The following is a 13,301-nucleotide window of genomic DNA, read 5'->3' as shown; positions in this document are numbered from 1 at the left end:
ATGTGTACTACTAGAATACAGACATTAGGATATAAGCCTGTAAAGGTGTGGGCAAACACAGAAAGGAGCCATCAGTTCTACTGAGGGCATGCTCAAAAGACACTTCATAGTAAAAATGGACCCAGAGTCTTGGGTGGGGTAAGGGAAGGAATTGCAGGCTGAGGTATCAATGAAACAGGTTCTTGTGTCTGGGAAGCTGAGAAGTTCGATACCACCAGCTAAGTGAATGCAAGGGAGGGTATGATGAGTGATAAGACTGTTGAAGGGGCCGGATATTTGAGTGCCTTGTTTAGTATGCCAAGAAGTTTGAACGTAATCTAGCAGAGTGGGTGAACCACTGAAGGGTTTTTAAATTAGTAAGTAACATGATCACATTTGCCTTTTAGAGAGCAGTTTCTGGCCTCAGTGTGGAGGCTGGGACAGAAATTGAGATTGGAGCCAGAAAGCAGTGCCAAAAAGTGAGGGAAAGGAAGCTGGCTTTAAACACACACACACACACACACACACACACACACACACACACACACACACACACACACTTACACACCTCGTGGAGAAAAATCATGCTGTTAAACTGTTCAAATTGCATTTGGAGCTTTGAAGAGTTTGGCCATGAGAATCAAAGTGGGGAAATGCTATGTAATTTAACACTAGTTCTCCATTTGGAATCCCTACACAAAACACTGCTGGCTCGTGACCATGGAAAGGCACTAAAGAAATTTAAGCCTCAGTTTCCTCTATAAAGATGAAATTTCTTGCCTTACCTGACAAAAAAAATGAAAACTAGCATGCTATCAAGATGTGTAAGTAGAATTAAAACATACACTTATTCATTCAGTAAACATTTATTGAATATATTCTACATGCCAGACAAGGGGCTAAAATGTACTGCCCTCAAAGGGATGACAGGCAAGTAAGAATGATGACAATAATAAATTAATCCTTCTACTACACCTTACAATTCTTAGAGAAATAAAGATAAACTCAACGAAGTACAAAGATGGATCGCAAAAGCAGTTGTAAGAATGGAAAATAGATTTTGAGAGAGAAAACTAAAGGTTATATTACCAAGAAACTAGAGTAAGAGCTAGTACTCAAATAGATCAAGGATGTTTAAAGAGATGCCTACCACAATTGTTCTCTATTTCAACAAAGAAACTAAATGTAGTAAAAATAATAATTTAATGACCCACAGATTGTTAAAATACTGAAATGGCAATTTTCATTCTTCAACAATTTATGGGAAGAGCATATCTGGAAGAATAATCATCCGTTTACTTGACATCAGGGTTCTGGACCATATCACACCCCTTAGGTTCCTTTTAATTCTGTAACTAAAAAGGAAATTCTGTTGAAAAAATATATAAGGCATTCCAAAATTAGTAAATATTTTTGTATTACCCACAGTCTTAACTGGCTGTCTTGGAGTATAAGGAGCTGTGTGCATGCCCTTCTGATCATTTCCAGGATTCACACATTTTTGTATATATTTTTAAATGTCTGTTTATTTTTAAGAAAGAGAGACAGACAGAATGTAAGCAGGGGAGGGGCAGAGACAGAGAGGGAGACAAAGAATCTGAAGCAGGCCCCAGGCTCTGAGCTGTCAGCACAGATGCGGGGCTCGAACTCAACAAACCAAGAGATCATGACTTGAGCCAAAGGAAGGCAGACACTTAACCGACTGAGCCACCCAGGCACACCTGCATATTTTTATATTCTTAAATTAATTTTAAATATTGAAAATGACTTAAATATTTTTGAGGTCATAACAGTTACGTATTTCTTTCATTTACTGTATGTATGTACTCCTGAGTCTACTTTTTCATCTCTAGACCACACTCTTAATTCTCTAGTGAAAGGCTGACTATATACAAATTTTTAATCAATATTCATCTTCCCTTCATCCTGTCAAAAAGTTAATTTAGGTGGACAAAAAGAAATTTAAAAGTAGCAATGTTTGTTGTTTAAATAGAGACCTCTTCCATGATCTAGAAAACTCTCAGATACAGGATAATACAAATTTCAAGAATTTTATATTCAAAAGATCAATCTTGATTATTCCTACAGCTCCTAGTACATTTTGAATATATAACTGATATTTAATGTTTTTATTTTTTTCATAAATATTCTCAAAGTCACTCTATAGCAAATGTAGGGTTCTGTTCAGCATTCCCATCCCATTTCTGTCTACCTTTTAGTATTTTTTTAAAAATCATTTTCCTGGGGAAAAGGTAAACTCTATATCCTTTCAGAGTAAACTTCAAAAACTTTTCTATATAACTTTAGTTTATAATGATCTATGCAAAATCTGATTTAATCCTTATAACACTTATATGAATTAGATGTTATTTTCTTTTAAGAAACAAGGAACCTGAAACTTAGAGAAGTTTGTTAACCCCATCACTAATAATGAAGATCCATAATTTAAATGGAAATCTTAAAGGATCCAACACACGTTTGTTTTTTCCATTATATCATGCTGTCTCACTATGAACAAATAAATGCTAATCTGAGTGATGCAAATTAGAAGTAAAAGGAAAAAGAAAAAAAAAATCCATGTTATATGAAAACCCCTTAGACTGGTCTTCATTGAGATTAAAACAAAATTTACAATCCGTGAAACTCAAGTCAGATTAGGTGCAGAGCACAAAGAATCAGAAACTCAGACTAAAAGTGAAAACTACTCTCTCTTCCAGTAGGCCCCTAATGAAATCTCATTTTCCACAGTCCATTTCCTAGAAACCTTGTTGGACTGGAGGAAGAAGTTGGAAAACAGTACTGTCAGTTTGAACAGAAAGTATTTCAGTTTAGGTATCCATTCAGACCAGTAAATGTAAGGAAAAGGTAGAACTGAGTAGGATGCAAGTGTCAAGCATTTCTCTTCATTCTCAAAAAACTCATAGGCCACATGATTCAAAAACATGGCAGTGGAAGACCAATAAATGGGGACACCTTAGCTCCTATATGATCCCTGAATTGACTGGCATTTCCATCCACAAGGAAGGGAGAGTATGGAGGGGCTAGAGTAGGGAGGGGAGTAAAGAATATGCTATGGAACATCCCTGTAATTCTCCCTCATTCAGTCTTCAGGAACCTTCCATTCCCATTAATACAATAGATTATAATCTACTACTTTTTAAAATGGTATCAGCAAAATTAAAAGCTAGATTTGTAGGGAAATTTAGTCATGAGGAAAATTGGAATTAAAACACGCATGCACAAGTTCACTGAGAAGCTGCCATCAATCAAGGTCATAATTACAACAATAGCAACATCTTTTTCCTGACCCAGGTCATCAAAAGTTGAAGGCTGAAAATAATTAAGAATTCTGATACCATCACAATTCAGAAGTCCAGTTCTTAGTTGAAAAATAAAATCAGAATTCGTGTTACCCATATTCCTTTCTATAAAGTAATTGCATCACTAGACAGCCCTGTTATATTTGGTTTCTTTTTTACTTTTATGTATTCTCTTGGTCCTAAGACAAGATCATTTTGCTCTTCTGAGAACTCAGCCTACTTTCCTTTTTTTTAAAAAAATGCTTTCATTGCCATTTTGTCCTGTAGGAGTCTTCTCCCAAATTGGTTTTACACAGTATCCCAACTCTTCTCAATCTTGCTGACTCCAAAAGTAAACACAGTCTCATTTCATTGTTGTTATTATTATAAATTAAGAGGATAGGGAAAACAACATACATTAAAAAATCTAAGTTAGTAAATCTTGGAACTCACCTTAGTTTCTGAATTCTCTTGCTAAAAGAGTTATGGAAACATGAGGGTGAGATGGTGGCTTTCACTCAAACTCCCTGCTTCCAGGTAAACCAGCAGATCTAATCCCAGATGTAAGCTCAAGACCTGCCACTCCTCAGGAATTCCAATCGCAGAAGCATCCATTTCACTGGGACCTCACCGCAAAAAGTTCTCATTGGGGCTTAGCTTCACATATTGAAATGAAGCAATTCTTTAACTTTAAAAAAAAAAAGTATTACTGTTTAGCCTTATATACAGACGAGATTTGAGGAACTTTATACGAATACAAGGAAAAACACAGTGTCAGAATCTAGAAAATCTGGATCAAGAGTGACATGGCAGGCGATTAGTCCTACATTCGATTAAAAGTAAGCCTAATTTTAGATTTTTCTCAGAAATGGAAGGCAATCAATAAATTATCTGCATTATCCATAAGAAAAAGGCAAATTTCCTCACGTAAATTAAAGCTTTTCCCGAAATAGGTCCGAATAAAATTTTTCATTCAGATTCTGGGTAATGTTTCCTCATCATCTTCACAAAAAGGAACAGCAGACCTCATTCAGCTGATTATTGATTTTTAAAAAGGAGTATAGAAAAAAATGATAATCTTACATGGCTTAAAGTCTTAAACTTTGAAAATCCAAGTTGGAGTAATGAAATGGGAGCTAGAAAACTACTATTGACACCCAACATTATCAGCTGCAACTGTCAAGAGGAGATCCAAACATCTTAGTGTGGACTCGCAGTGGATACTTAGACCAAACTGAGTTTCCAGGGGAAAAAAAAACAAAAACCAAACAAACAAAAACCAAAAAACTGGCAAGCACTCCCTCTGCTACTTCTGTATCTTACATATTTTTATTGTTGCAGTAATGGCTTTGTAATTACTTATTTACAGATCCTAAGATGTGAGCTCCACATCTGTGTCCTCTTCATAACCAACCCCTGGCCCAGTGCTGGGCACACAAAATATACCCTATAAATGTTCACTGAATACGGATATAAAGACAACCTAGATCAGGAAAGTACTGAAAGTATTACAATAGTAAAATAGTTGCTACACTCTACAACAACTATTGTGGAAGAAAAGAAAAAAAAAAAACAAAAATGAAAAATGATTCAGAACATGAAACATGTCCCAGAGCACTGAAACCTATCGGAGCTCTGCTTGACTTTTCCATAAAAGTACCTGGTCTTTTAAGGGCATTTCATGCGCTTCAGAACGGGCCCATTCCATAAAGACAGGAATATCTGCACTGGCTAAATATAAAGGCCACATTAAAAACCTTTAAATTATCTGGGCTAGTGGGAATGTACACTCAGGAAAGTAAAGTGTTCATATAATTCAAGGTAAAACTTCTCTATGACAGCTTCTTAAAATCAACTGGTTTTGAAGAAAATGGTTTTAAAGTTACTACACATATATTGCTACCCTAGTAAATATAGCTGAAACTTTAGACTCATTATGAAGATCACAGCATGTTTTTTAAACGTTCTCAGAGACAGACATGCTACTATTTGTTCTGCCTTCCTAGAGATTCTTCTCTATGACCACCCAGATTGTATCCCAGCACCCCATGGCCTAATTCCTATTTTTGCTGTGTTTGTTTTTCTCCTACCCCTTCCCTCATTTTTTTCCCGTTCCTATCCTTCCTTGCCTTTGATATTGCTGAGGCGTATTTTCTATTACCCTCAACAGCCAGTGAGGGCATTCTTCTCCTTCTGCTTTCACAAAATGATCGGTCACATCCTGTATTTTGTAACCTTCAGTGTCTTTTGATTCTGCTCAGCTATTTTTGTCACTGATGACTTTTCTGCACTTCAATTTTTTCTACATTCATTGTTCCAGACAACGGAAGGTGCCTGTGGTTGAAGGCAGGGGAGGGCAGTGCCAATAAGTCAAAGTATCATTTTATGTTTATCCTTTTCCTTATACATTCACTTTTCTGTTTTCAGTTAATTTTCAAAGTACAGTACAGATGTTCCTATCAATTGCCAATTCCTGTATCAGGTCTTTAAAAGATTCCAGAAGAGGTAATTTGCAGACCAAGCAAACTAAGTAAAATAAGTGCCTCAGTGGAAACGAAAACTTCTAGACCATTTAGCATCAATGCATAGAACATGCAGAAACTACATTTTTAGGCAATAAGGATTTTTGCCTAAAAGAAAGATAATAAATATGCTATCAACTTAGACAAGCTGAAGTTCTCTTCCTTTTTAATGTTTTCACTTTGTCTACTATCACTATAATTTTAGGAAAGCATTTAACAAAAATAAAACCTTTAAGTCAACTATTTCTACTGTGTAATACAAAAGGTTTTAAGAATATGTATTTCTGGTATGCCTCAAATTATATCTTCACTCTTAATTATATCAAAATAAGGTAATAAACTCTGAAAAACATTCAAATTCTTTTTGTATGGAATTTGGTTAAAAGAACCCACTGCTAAAACTACAGGGTAAATCAATAAAAGAGTTTAAAATGTACACTAAGCCCAGGCTCTGAATCTTTTTGCATATTTTAACATTAGGTATATTTGTGGAATTTGGGTCTGGTTCCTGGTTTGGAAGTGTATTTGAGGTAGGGTGAAATTAAAGCAAGTGAAGATAATTGTGATTAATGAGAGGAAAACAAAATTTCAAACTAGCCAACTCAGTTCATTTGTCCTAGCTCCAAGTGCATACCAACAGAAAGTTGGCTGATCTGGGATCAGAGCAAACATCTGATGTGGAAAATTCAGTGTAACCCACAGAACACAATCCTTTTGGTCACCCAAGAGGGTGTGCAAATAATTTTTGTTACAAAGAGTATTTTTGCATTTTCGTAATGGGATTTTACCTATAAAGATAGTAAAGGCTCATTTACTGAGCAACCAGTGTGTGTCATGTAATTAATAAGAATTTTATATGGATTGATATTTAATCGTCACAACCACTTGATGAGTTAGAATTGATTACCATTATCCCTGTTTAATAGATGGGAAGAGACCTTGAGTAATTTACTCAAGCTCACTTAGGCTCTAGAACAGATATTCAAAGCATCAGACACCAGTTAGCACTCTAAATTTCCATACTATATACTCCCCACTTATATAAAAAGATGCCTATACTCCATTCTGGTAAAATCCCATTTCTGTCAGATTTTTCTGTCTTACAGTCCATTTAAAATACATCCTGAAAGTTTTTGATCATCATAAGACCCAGTGCCTCCAGAGCATAGTTTTGATTTAAAAATTAGAAGATTTTCCCTATTACAATTATTACTTGTAATTTTTACTGTGTCTAAAATTTGAAACATTTGAAACATGTTGAAAAACAATAATACATGACAAAAAATTTTCATGTTTTAAAAGAACATAACCAGTTAGCTGGGGCTCCATTGAAAGTATCTTATAATAAAAACAAATTTTAATTTTTCATTTAACAACACTAAAGAATGAGGTATATAAATGTTTTAATCACAGACTTTTACTGTATGCAATTAACTGTACTTCACAACTAGCATCTTACAAAAAAGACAGTCCCATTGTGCCTGGAAAGAGTACTGCAATTAAACGGAAAATTACATTACCACAAGAAACCACCAAATACACAACTGTCAGGGTCTACGGGTTGGTTTTTTTTTTTTTTTTTTTCTGTTCTTCAAATGCAATCATAGTGTTTTTAAGTGGTATTTTGTATCCAGGTTATGTTTTTAAGTTAATTTATATTCCAGAAGTCTCCTAGAGGTGGATACATATTAAGCAAATGGCTAAAAGAAGCAGGAGACCCTATGAGAATTTAAGAAGTACTGTGTGGTTTCTAGGCTGGATTTTTAAATACAACATGAAACACATTATTTCTTGTAAACAAAAATGCAAAATCTGTAGTCATAAAAATATTTTATTGGTAATTTTACATAATAGTAAGTGGGGCTGTAAATATTTTTTAAATTTCAGGATATTGATAAATGCATAAACTGGCAGTTGTGTCTGAAAATAGGATACTATGATTTTCATAAAAATCATTGTATTTAATAAGAGGCCAATTAAACTGATTTAAGATTAGTTATTTCCCAGGTCTGTGCAACAGTTCCCAATTCTGTATTAATTAGATTCATACTTCTATGACCCTGCACAAGTTTGGGGCAAGACAACAGTGATAAAACTGTTATTAAGTTAAAGCTTTTCCAAAATTGCAGCTTTTAAAATATGTCAGGTTTCTTTTCTGTTTTTGCCAAATGTTTATAATTATTTGAACTGTAATGTTTTATTTCATACAGAAAACATACCAGTGTTCAATGACAAGAGGACTAAACCTGAATTATAAAGCTAAATAATCAATGTTTTATTGTTTACTACTCTGCTAGTAAAACATTACAATAATGAATGTTTTAAAAGATAAACAAACAAAAACAAAGATAAAACCAGAAACATAATTCAGGAACAATAATTTAGTAAAATGTGTCAAAAACATTGGCAACGGTTCATACAAATTCTTTATTTAATAACAATTTTCCTATTTAACCACACCAAGTACCAGCAGGTGTATTTAAGAGGATAACCATTAAGAAAATCCTGTTGCAGCAATAGTTGATTAAGTTGATCTTTGACTTGTATACATATAACTATTTGTTTCACAATTCTCAAATAATACATATTTAGGCAGCTTGCACTATGTTATAAAAATTGAAATTCATACATGCCAATAGTAGAGAATTATGTGTTAGAATTCACTAAACTAAAAGTGAAAATAGACTTACCAATAACACTGCATAATGAATAATTCAACCACATTTTCATGGCATCTTTAACTGTGGAGACCAAAATGTTAAGTTTGGAAATTTTTGGTAGGCATAGATTGCAATAAATTCTAACAAATTTCTATCTTATGTAAAACGCAAATTATGGATTGTGCATGAATATGTTTGTCATGAAAATGTGGTACCTCTTGGCATAATCTGTGTATCTGCATGTTATGACAGAAGTGACTAAGAAACTGGAGAAAATAAACTTTAATGAGATTCTCCATTCAGTGATGAGGCTTCTCCTCTGGGTGAAGATGACCTGGACATTCCCCTCTCTGTGTTATCAGAGCTAGACCCACTCTGACTGTGTTGATCTGCAGAAGCAGCACTAGATGCAGGCGGTGACTTCGTTTTCTCCTTAAAGTCTGTAATAATGACTGTCAGATCTCCAACGGTAACTTCCAAATGCTGAGCACTACTCCGATCCACGTTTTTCAATCTTGGCCTAAACACAAAAAATGATTATATTTTAAACTAGCTTCTCTTTCTACCAACTTTCTGAACATATACTGAATAAATCAGGTAAAAATAACAAAATGAATGCATCTATATTTAAGGCTCTAGATTCATGTTTAACTAGCCAAAAAAAAGTATAATTAAATGTTTTAAGTCATTAACATTAATCAAACCAATCATTGATGAATCTTCTTCAACATGACAAACTGATACTCTGGAAGCAATGGTCTCTTAATTGTGCTTTTATAGCTTTATCATAATTTTGCAGATAGCTTATAAGTTTTACTAAAATAAATGTTTTAAGACAGTAATGACATAGTTGTATCACAGAGTAAGCTGATAACTATTAACGCTCAGTTATATGTAAGGCTGTTATTCCACAGATGTGCACTGATAAGGCATCATGATTATCTATTCTGCCTGTACCCAAGAAGATTTTAACTGGTCAAAGCCCATGCAAGTATCTGTTCAGTATTGTAAATATCACTCCTGGCTTTATGACTAAAAAAGAAATAGCTCAAGCACAAATGTCTTTTAATCTAAAAAAGGAAGGAGGGAAGGAAGGAAGGAAGGAAGGAAGGAAGGAAGGAAGGAAGGGAAAAGGAAAGAGAAAGGAAACCTTACATTTAAGCTCATAATGGTGGCTTCTGTGTTTAATTTCTAATATACTTCTTAAACTCAGAAAAACACTTTCATGATATTTTATAATAAAGGAGATAAAATCTCTTCTACTCTGTATATGAATAGATTAATTTCAAAAGAGAATATTAAATTAATGGTTTGTTTTATTATTTCAAAAGTGCCATAAAACACTCTTCAAATTTACCTGGTTTTCTTATGACTGTTCTTTTTGCTAGTTGTTTCCTTTTCACTCTTTTCTTTTTCTACTTTATCTTTTTTCTCTTTCTTTGACTGTGTAGGGGGCACAAACTGCTGGGTAACCTGCTGTGCAACCAACTGGGAGACAGGTCGAGGTTTCCTGTGTGCATGTTAAAAAGAAAGTTTTTTTTATTATAACTTAAGAAAATACATTCTTTATGAGACTATCTCTGATTATAAGAATACAGGTACACGGCATTATTTTCAAGTACAAAAAATCCTTATATGTGAGATAATTTAATGTGCAATTTAACAGATTTTACACACATACACACACACAAACAAATTATTGTCTTTCCTATCCAACAAAAACAAAACTATAATAACAGTTAAAAGTTATAGCCCAAGATATATGGTCAAACCATGAGAATAAAACTGTTACATAAGTCAATGTGAAAATTATTTAAAAAAGTATATCAAACTGAATGCTCATAGGGAAGCACACATATAAATAAACATGAATTTCGGAGCGCCTGGGTGGCGCAGTCGGTTAAGCGTCCGACTTCAGCCAGGTCACGATCTCGCGGTCCGTGAGTTCGAGCCCCGCGTCAGGCTCTGGGCTGATGGCTCGGAGCCTGGAGCCTGTTTCCGATTCTGTGTCTCCCTCTCTCTCTGCCCCTCCCCCGTTCATGCTCTGTCTCTCTCTGTCCCAAAAATAAATTAAAAAACGTTGAAAAAAAAAAATTAAAAAATAAATAAATAAATAAATAAACATGAATTTCAAAAATTTAAACTTGAAAATTTATACTGAAATAACATTTAAATATATCCCTTCTCCTTCATAGAAGGAAATAGCTAACCTAACCATCTGTGACAATGGCTATTTGTTCTTTCCTCTAAAATCTTTCACTTAATTTAATAAGTATTTGAGTGTCAAATTTTCTCACTCTTTATTGCTAAAATCTTTAAGGTTCCTTTTATCTCTAGCCACGATCTCAGCGTGCTTTTTTGACCTTGGCAATTTGTCTAGTCCTTTGAGACTTGCCTATTCACTCATTTATTCACTTAAAAAACATTTATTGAGAAACTATTGCAAAAATTGCACCATGATATCTGAAATGTTGCTTCACTTCATGCTTTAGTGACAGTACTAACTGTCATTCTACTTGTCAAGGATCCCTCCAGCTTTATGGTAGAACTTGGGCAACTGTGGTCAAGATTCGAAGTAAACAATCTCTAAGTTCTTAAAATGAGAGACAGAAGAGTGAGGAGGGGAGTGAAAATGGGAGGAGTGAAAAAGTGAGGGAAGGGAGAATAAGATAAACATAAATTTTAGCAGCTGGTCTACAAAACAACAGTAATTTTATTGCATGGAAAATCCTGAACCCATTTTGGTCAGTAGAGTTATTAAAGAATCTTTTGCTGTTGTTCCTCTAAAGCCATGACAAAATAGAAACCAATGAGAAAATACTGCACTATCTACAATTCAAAACTTTAAGGAGGAATCCTTTTAAGGAGTAAATAGGAAACACAGTATGTAAACAGATATCAGTAGATGGATAATGAATTTTGTTCAGAGCCTACAGAGTCTGAAGTACAGAAAGCATATCCAGAAAAGATGTACAACACAATTTAAGAAGTAGGGTTGACACAGATACCAGGGTTAATTATGTAGATTAAGAGTTATACAAATGAAAGTGATATTGAAAGCATGGTGATTAATGGCTGAGCTTGTAAGGAAGTAAAATTTTTAAAAAATGGATTAAAACAATGTTTTTTGGAGCACCTGGGTGGTTTAGTTGGTTAAGCTTGCAGCTCCGGTCATCTCTGCATCAGGCTCTACACTGACAGCTTGGGGCCTGCTTGGGATTCTCTCTCCCTCTCTCTCTCTGCCCCTCTCCTGCGCATACACTCTCTCTCAAAATAAACATTTAAAAGCACACACAATGGTTCTTAAATTTAAGGTACATCAGGATCACTAGGAAGGCCTGTTTATGGCTTGCTTAGCCCTACTCCCAGAGTTTCCAATTCAGTAGGCCTAATAATCTGCATTTCTAACTGGTTTCTGAGTTAGTTGATGCCTCTGATCTAGCCCAAAAAGAAGCTTGAAGAGCTGTAATACATTGTTACTAGTGCCGAATAAAGATTGAGATGGAGAGCAGGGAATGGCAAGGCAATGAAGAAAAAAAACAAGGCTAAACAGATAGGAAGGAATCCAATAGTAAAAAGCTAAGGAGTCTGACTTACCCTTAAAAGATGGGAGATCACTGAAGAAATTCAGAATTTAATTTTACAAAAATTACTGGCAGCAGTATAAAGGGGAAAGGTACCTCAGAGTGGCAGGGAAACTGTTAGGAAAGCTACTTTAATAGATTAGGCAAAAATAAAAAGGGCTTGAACTAAGGAAGCAGCAGAGGGGTTATTTAAGACAGGCTGAAGAAGTAGAATCAAAGACATGGTAACTAATTATGTATACCTTTCTTAACCAACAAATATTCCTCTAGAAAAACACAGAAATCCTTGTCCTCATGCAGCCAATATTATGTGGGTGGAATCAAAAAATAAAGAGTCTTAAACGTTCATTTAAATGCTATGGGAAAAAAATGAGGAACATAAAGATTATTGGAAGAGTTGCAGTTTTTTATTATGTTTCCTTTTCTAGCATGTAAATCTCCACAAGGAAAGGGATGATATCAGCTTTATGCACCACTGTATAACTTAGTACCTAGCACAGTTCTGAAAAAATACTAGATACTTAGTATTTGTTGTTGAACGATAAAATCAAGTTTAACAAGGAAGAAAGATTTTTTTTTGTTTTTTGGTTTTTGTTTTTTAAGAAAAGGAGTACTGTACAGGCACCTGGGTGGCTCATTCAGTTGAGCATCCGACTCTTGATTTTGGCTCAGGTCATGATTCCAGGGTGATGGGATCAAGCCCTGTATTGGGCTCCATGTGGAGCGTGGAGCGTGCTTGGGATTCATGGTCTCTCTCTCTTGCATACATACATATACTCTCAAATTAAATTAAAAAGAAAAAAGAGTACTGTCTCTAAGGTTACTCACTAGACAGGATCAACCACTCACTACACAGAGATAAACAAGTAGTAAAGTAAGAGCAGGAAGAAATAATTTATCTTTTAATTATGTTGTAAAGTGGAAAAAGAAAAAAAAGCTCAGGGGTGCATGGGTGGCTCAGTGGGTTGGGCATCCGACTTCAGCTCAGGTCACGATCTCACGGTTCGTGGGTTTGAGCCCCGCATCGGGCTCTGTGCTGACAGCTCAGAGCCTGGAGCCTGCTTCAGATTCTGTGTCTCCCCCTCTCTCTGCCCCTCCCCTGCTCATGCTCTGTCTCTCTCTGTCTCAAAAATAAATAAAACAGGGGCGCCTGGGTGGCTCAGTCGGTTAAGCGGCCGACTTCAGCTCAGGTCATGATCTCACGGTCCGTGGGTTCAAGCCCCACGTCAGGCTCTGTGCTGAAAGCTCAGAGCCTGG

At 35.2% G+C, this 13,301-nt stretch overlaps 1 protein-coding gene across 6 annotated transcripts in view; it reads right to left on the bottom strand.

The window, feature by feature from the left end:
• Positions 1-7,186: 7,186 nt before the first annotated feature.
• YAF2 (YY1 associated factor 2) overlaps positions 7,187-13,301 on the bottom strand; it is a 77,199-nt gene continuing 71,084 nt past the window's right edge. For 3 of the 6 annotated variants that reach the window (XM_019452470.2, XM_019452475.2, XM_019452474.2), the window contains 2 exons: positions 9,818-9,970; positions 7,187-8,980 (listed from right to left, as the gene is read on the bottom strand). In XM_019452470.2, coding sequence (XP_019308015.1) covers positions 8,743-8,980; positions 9,818-9,970 — 391 coding nt within the window. In that variant the 3' untranslated portion in view covers positions 7,187-8,742. Of the gene's footprint in view, positions 8,981-9,817; positions 9,971-13,301 lie in introns of those variants that run through there. The other 3 variants (XR_008419701.1, XR_008419700.1, XR_002080822.2) reach the window with 1 other exon arrangement.

The sequence above is a fragment of the Panthera pardus genome, unplaced genomic scaffold (genome assembly GCF_024362965.1).
Source record: "Panthera pardus isolate Hobbes unplaced genomic scaffold, ASM2436296v1 HiC_scaffold_6, whole genome shotgun sequence".
Classification (NCBI taxonomy): domain Eukaryota; kingdom Metazoa; phylum Chordata; class Mammalia; order Carnivora; family Felidae; genus Panthera; species Panthera pardus.
This window is presented reverse-complemented; position numbering and strand designations above follow the sequence as displayed.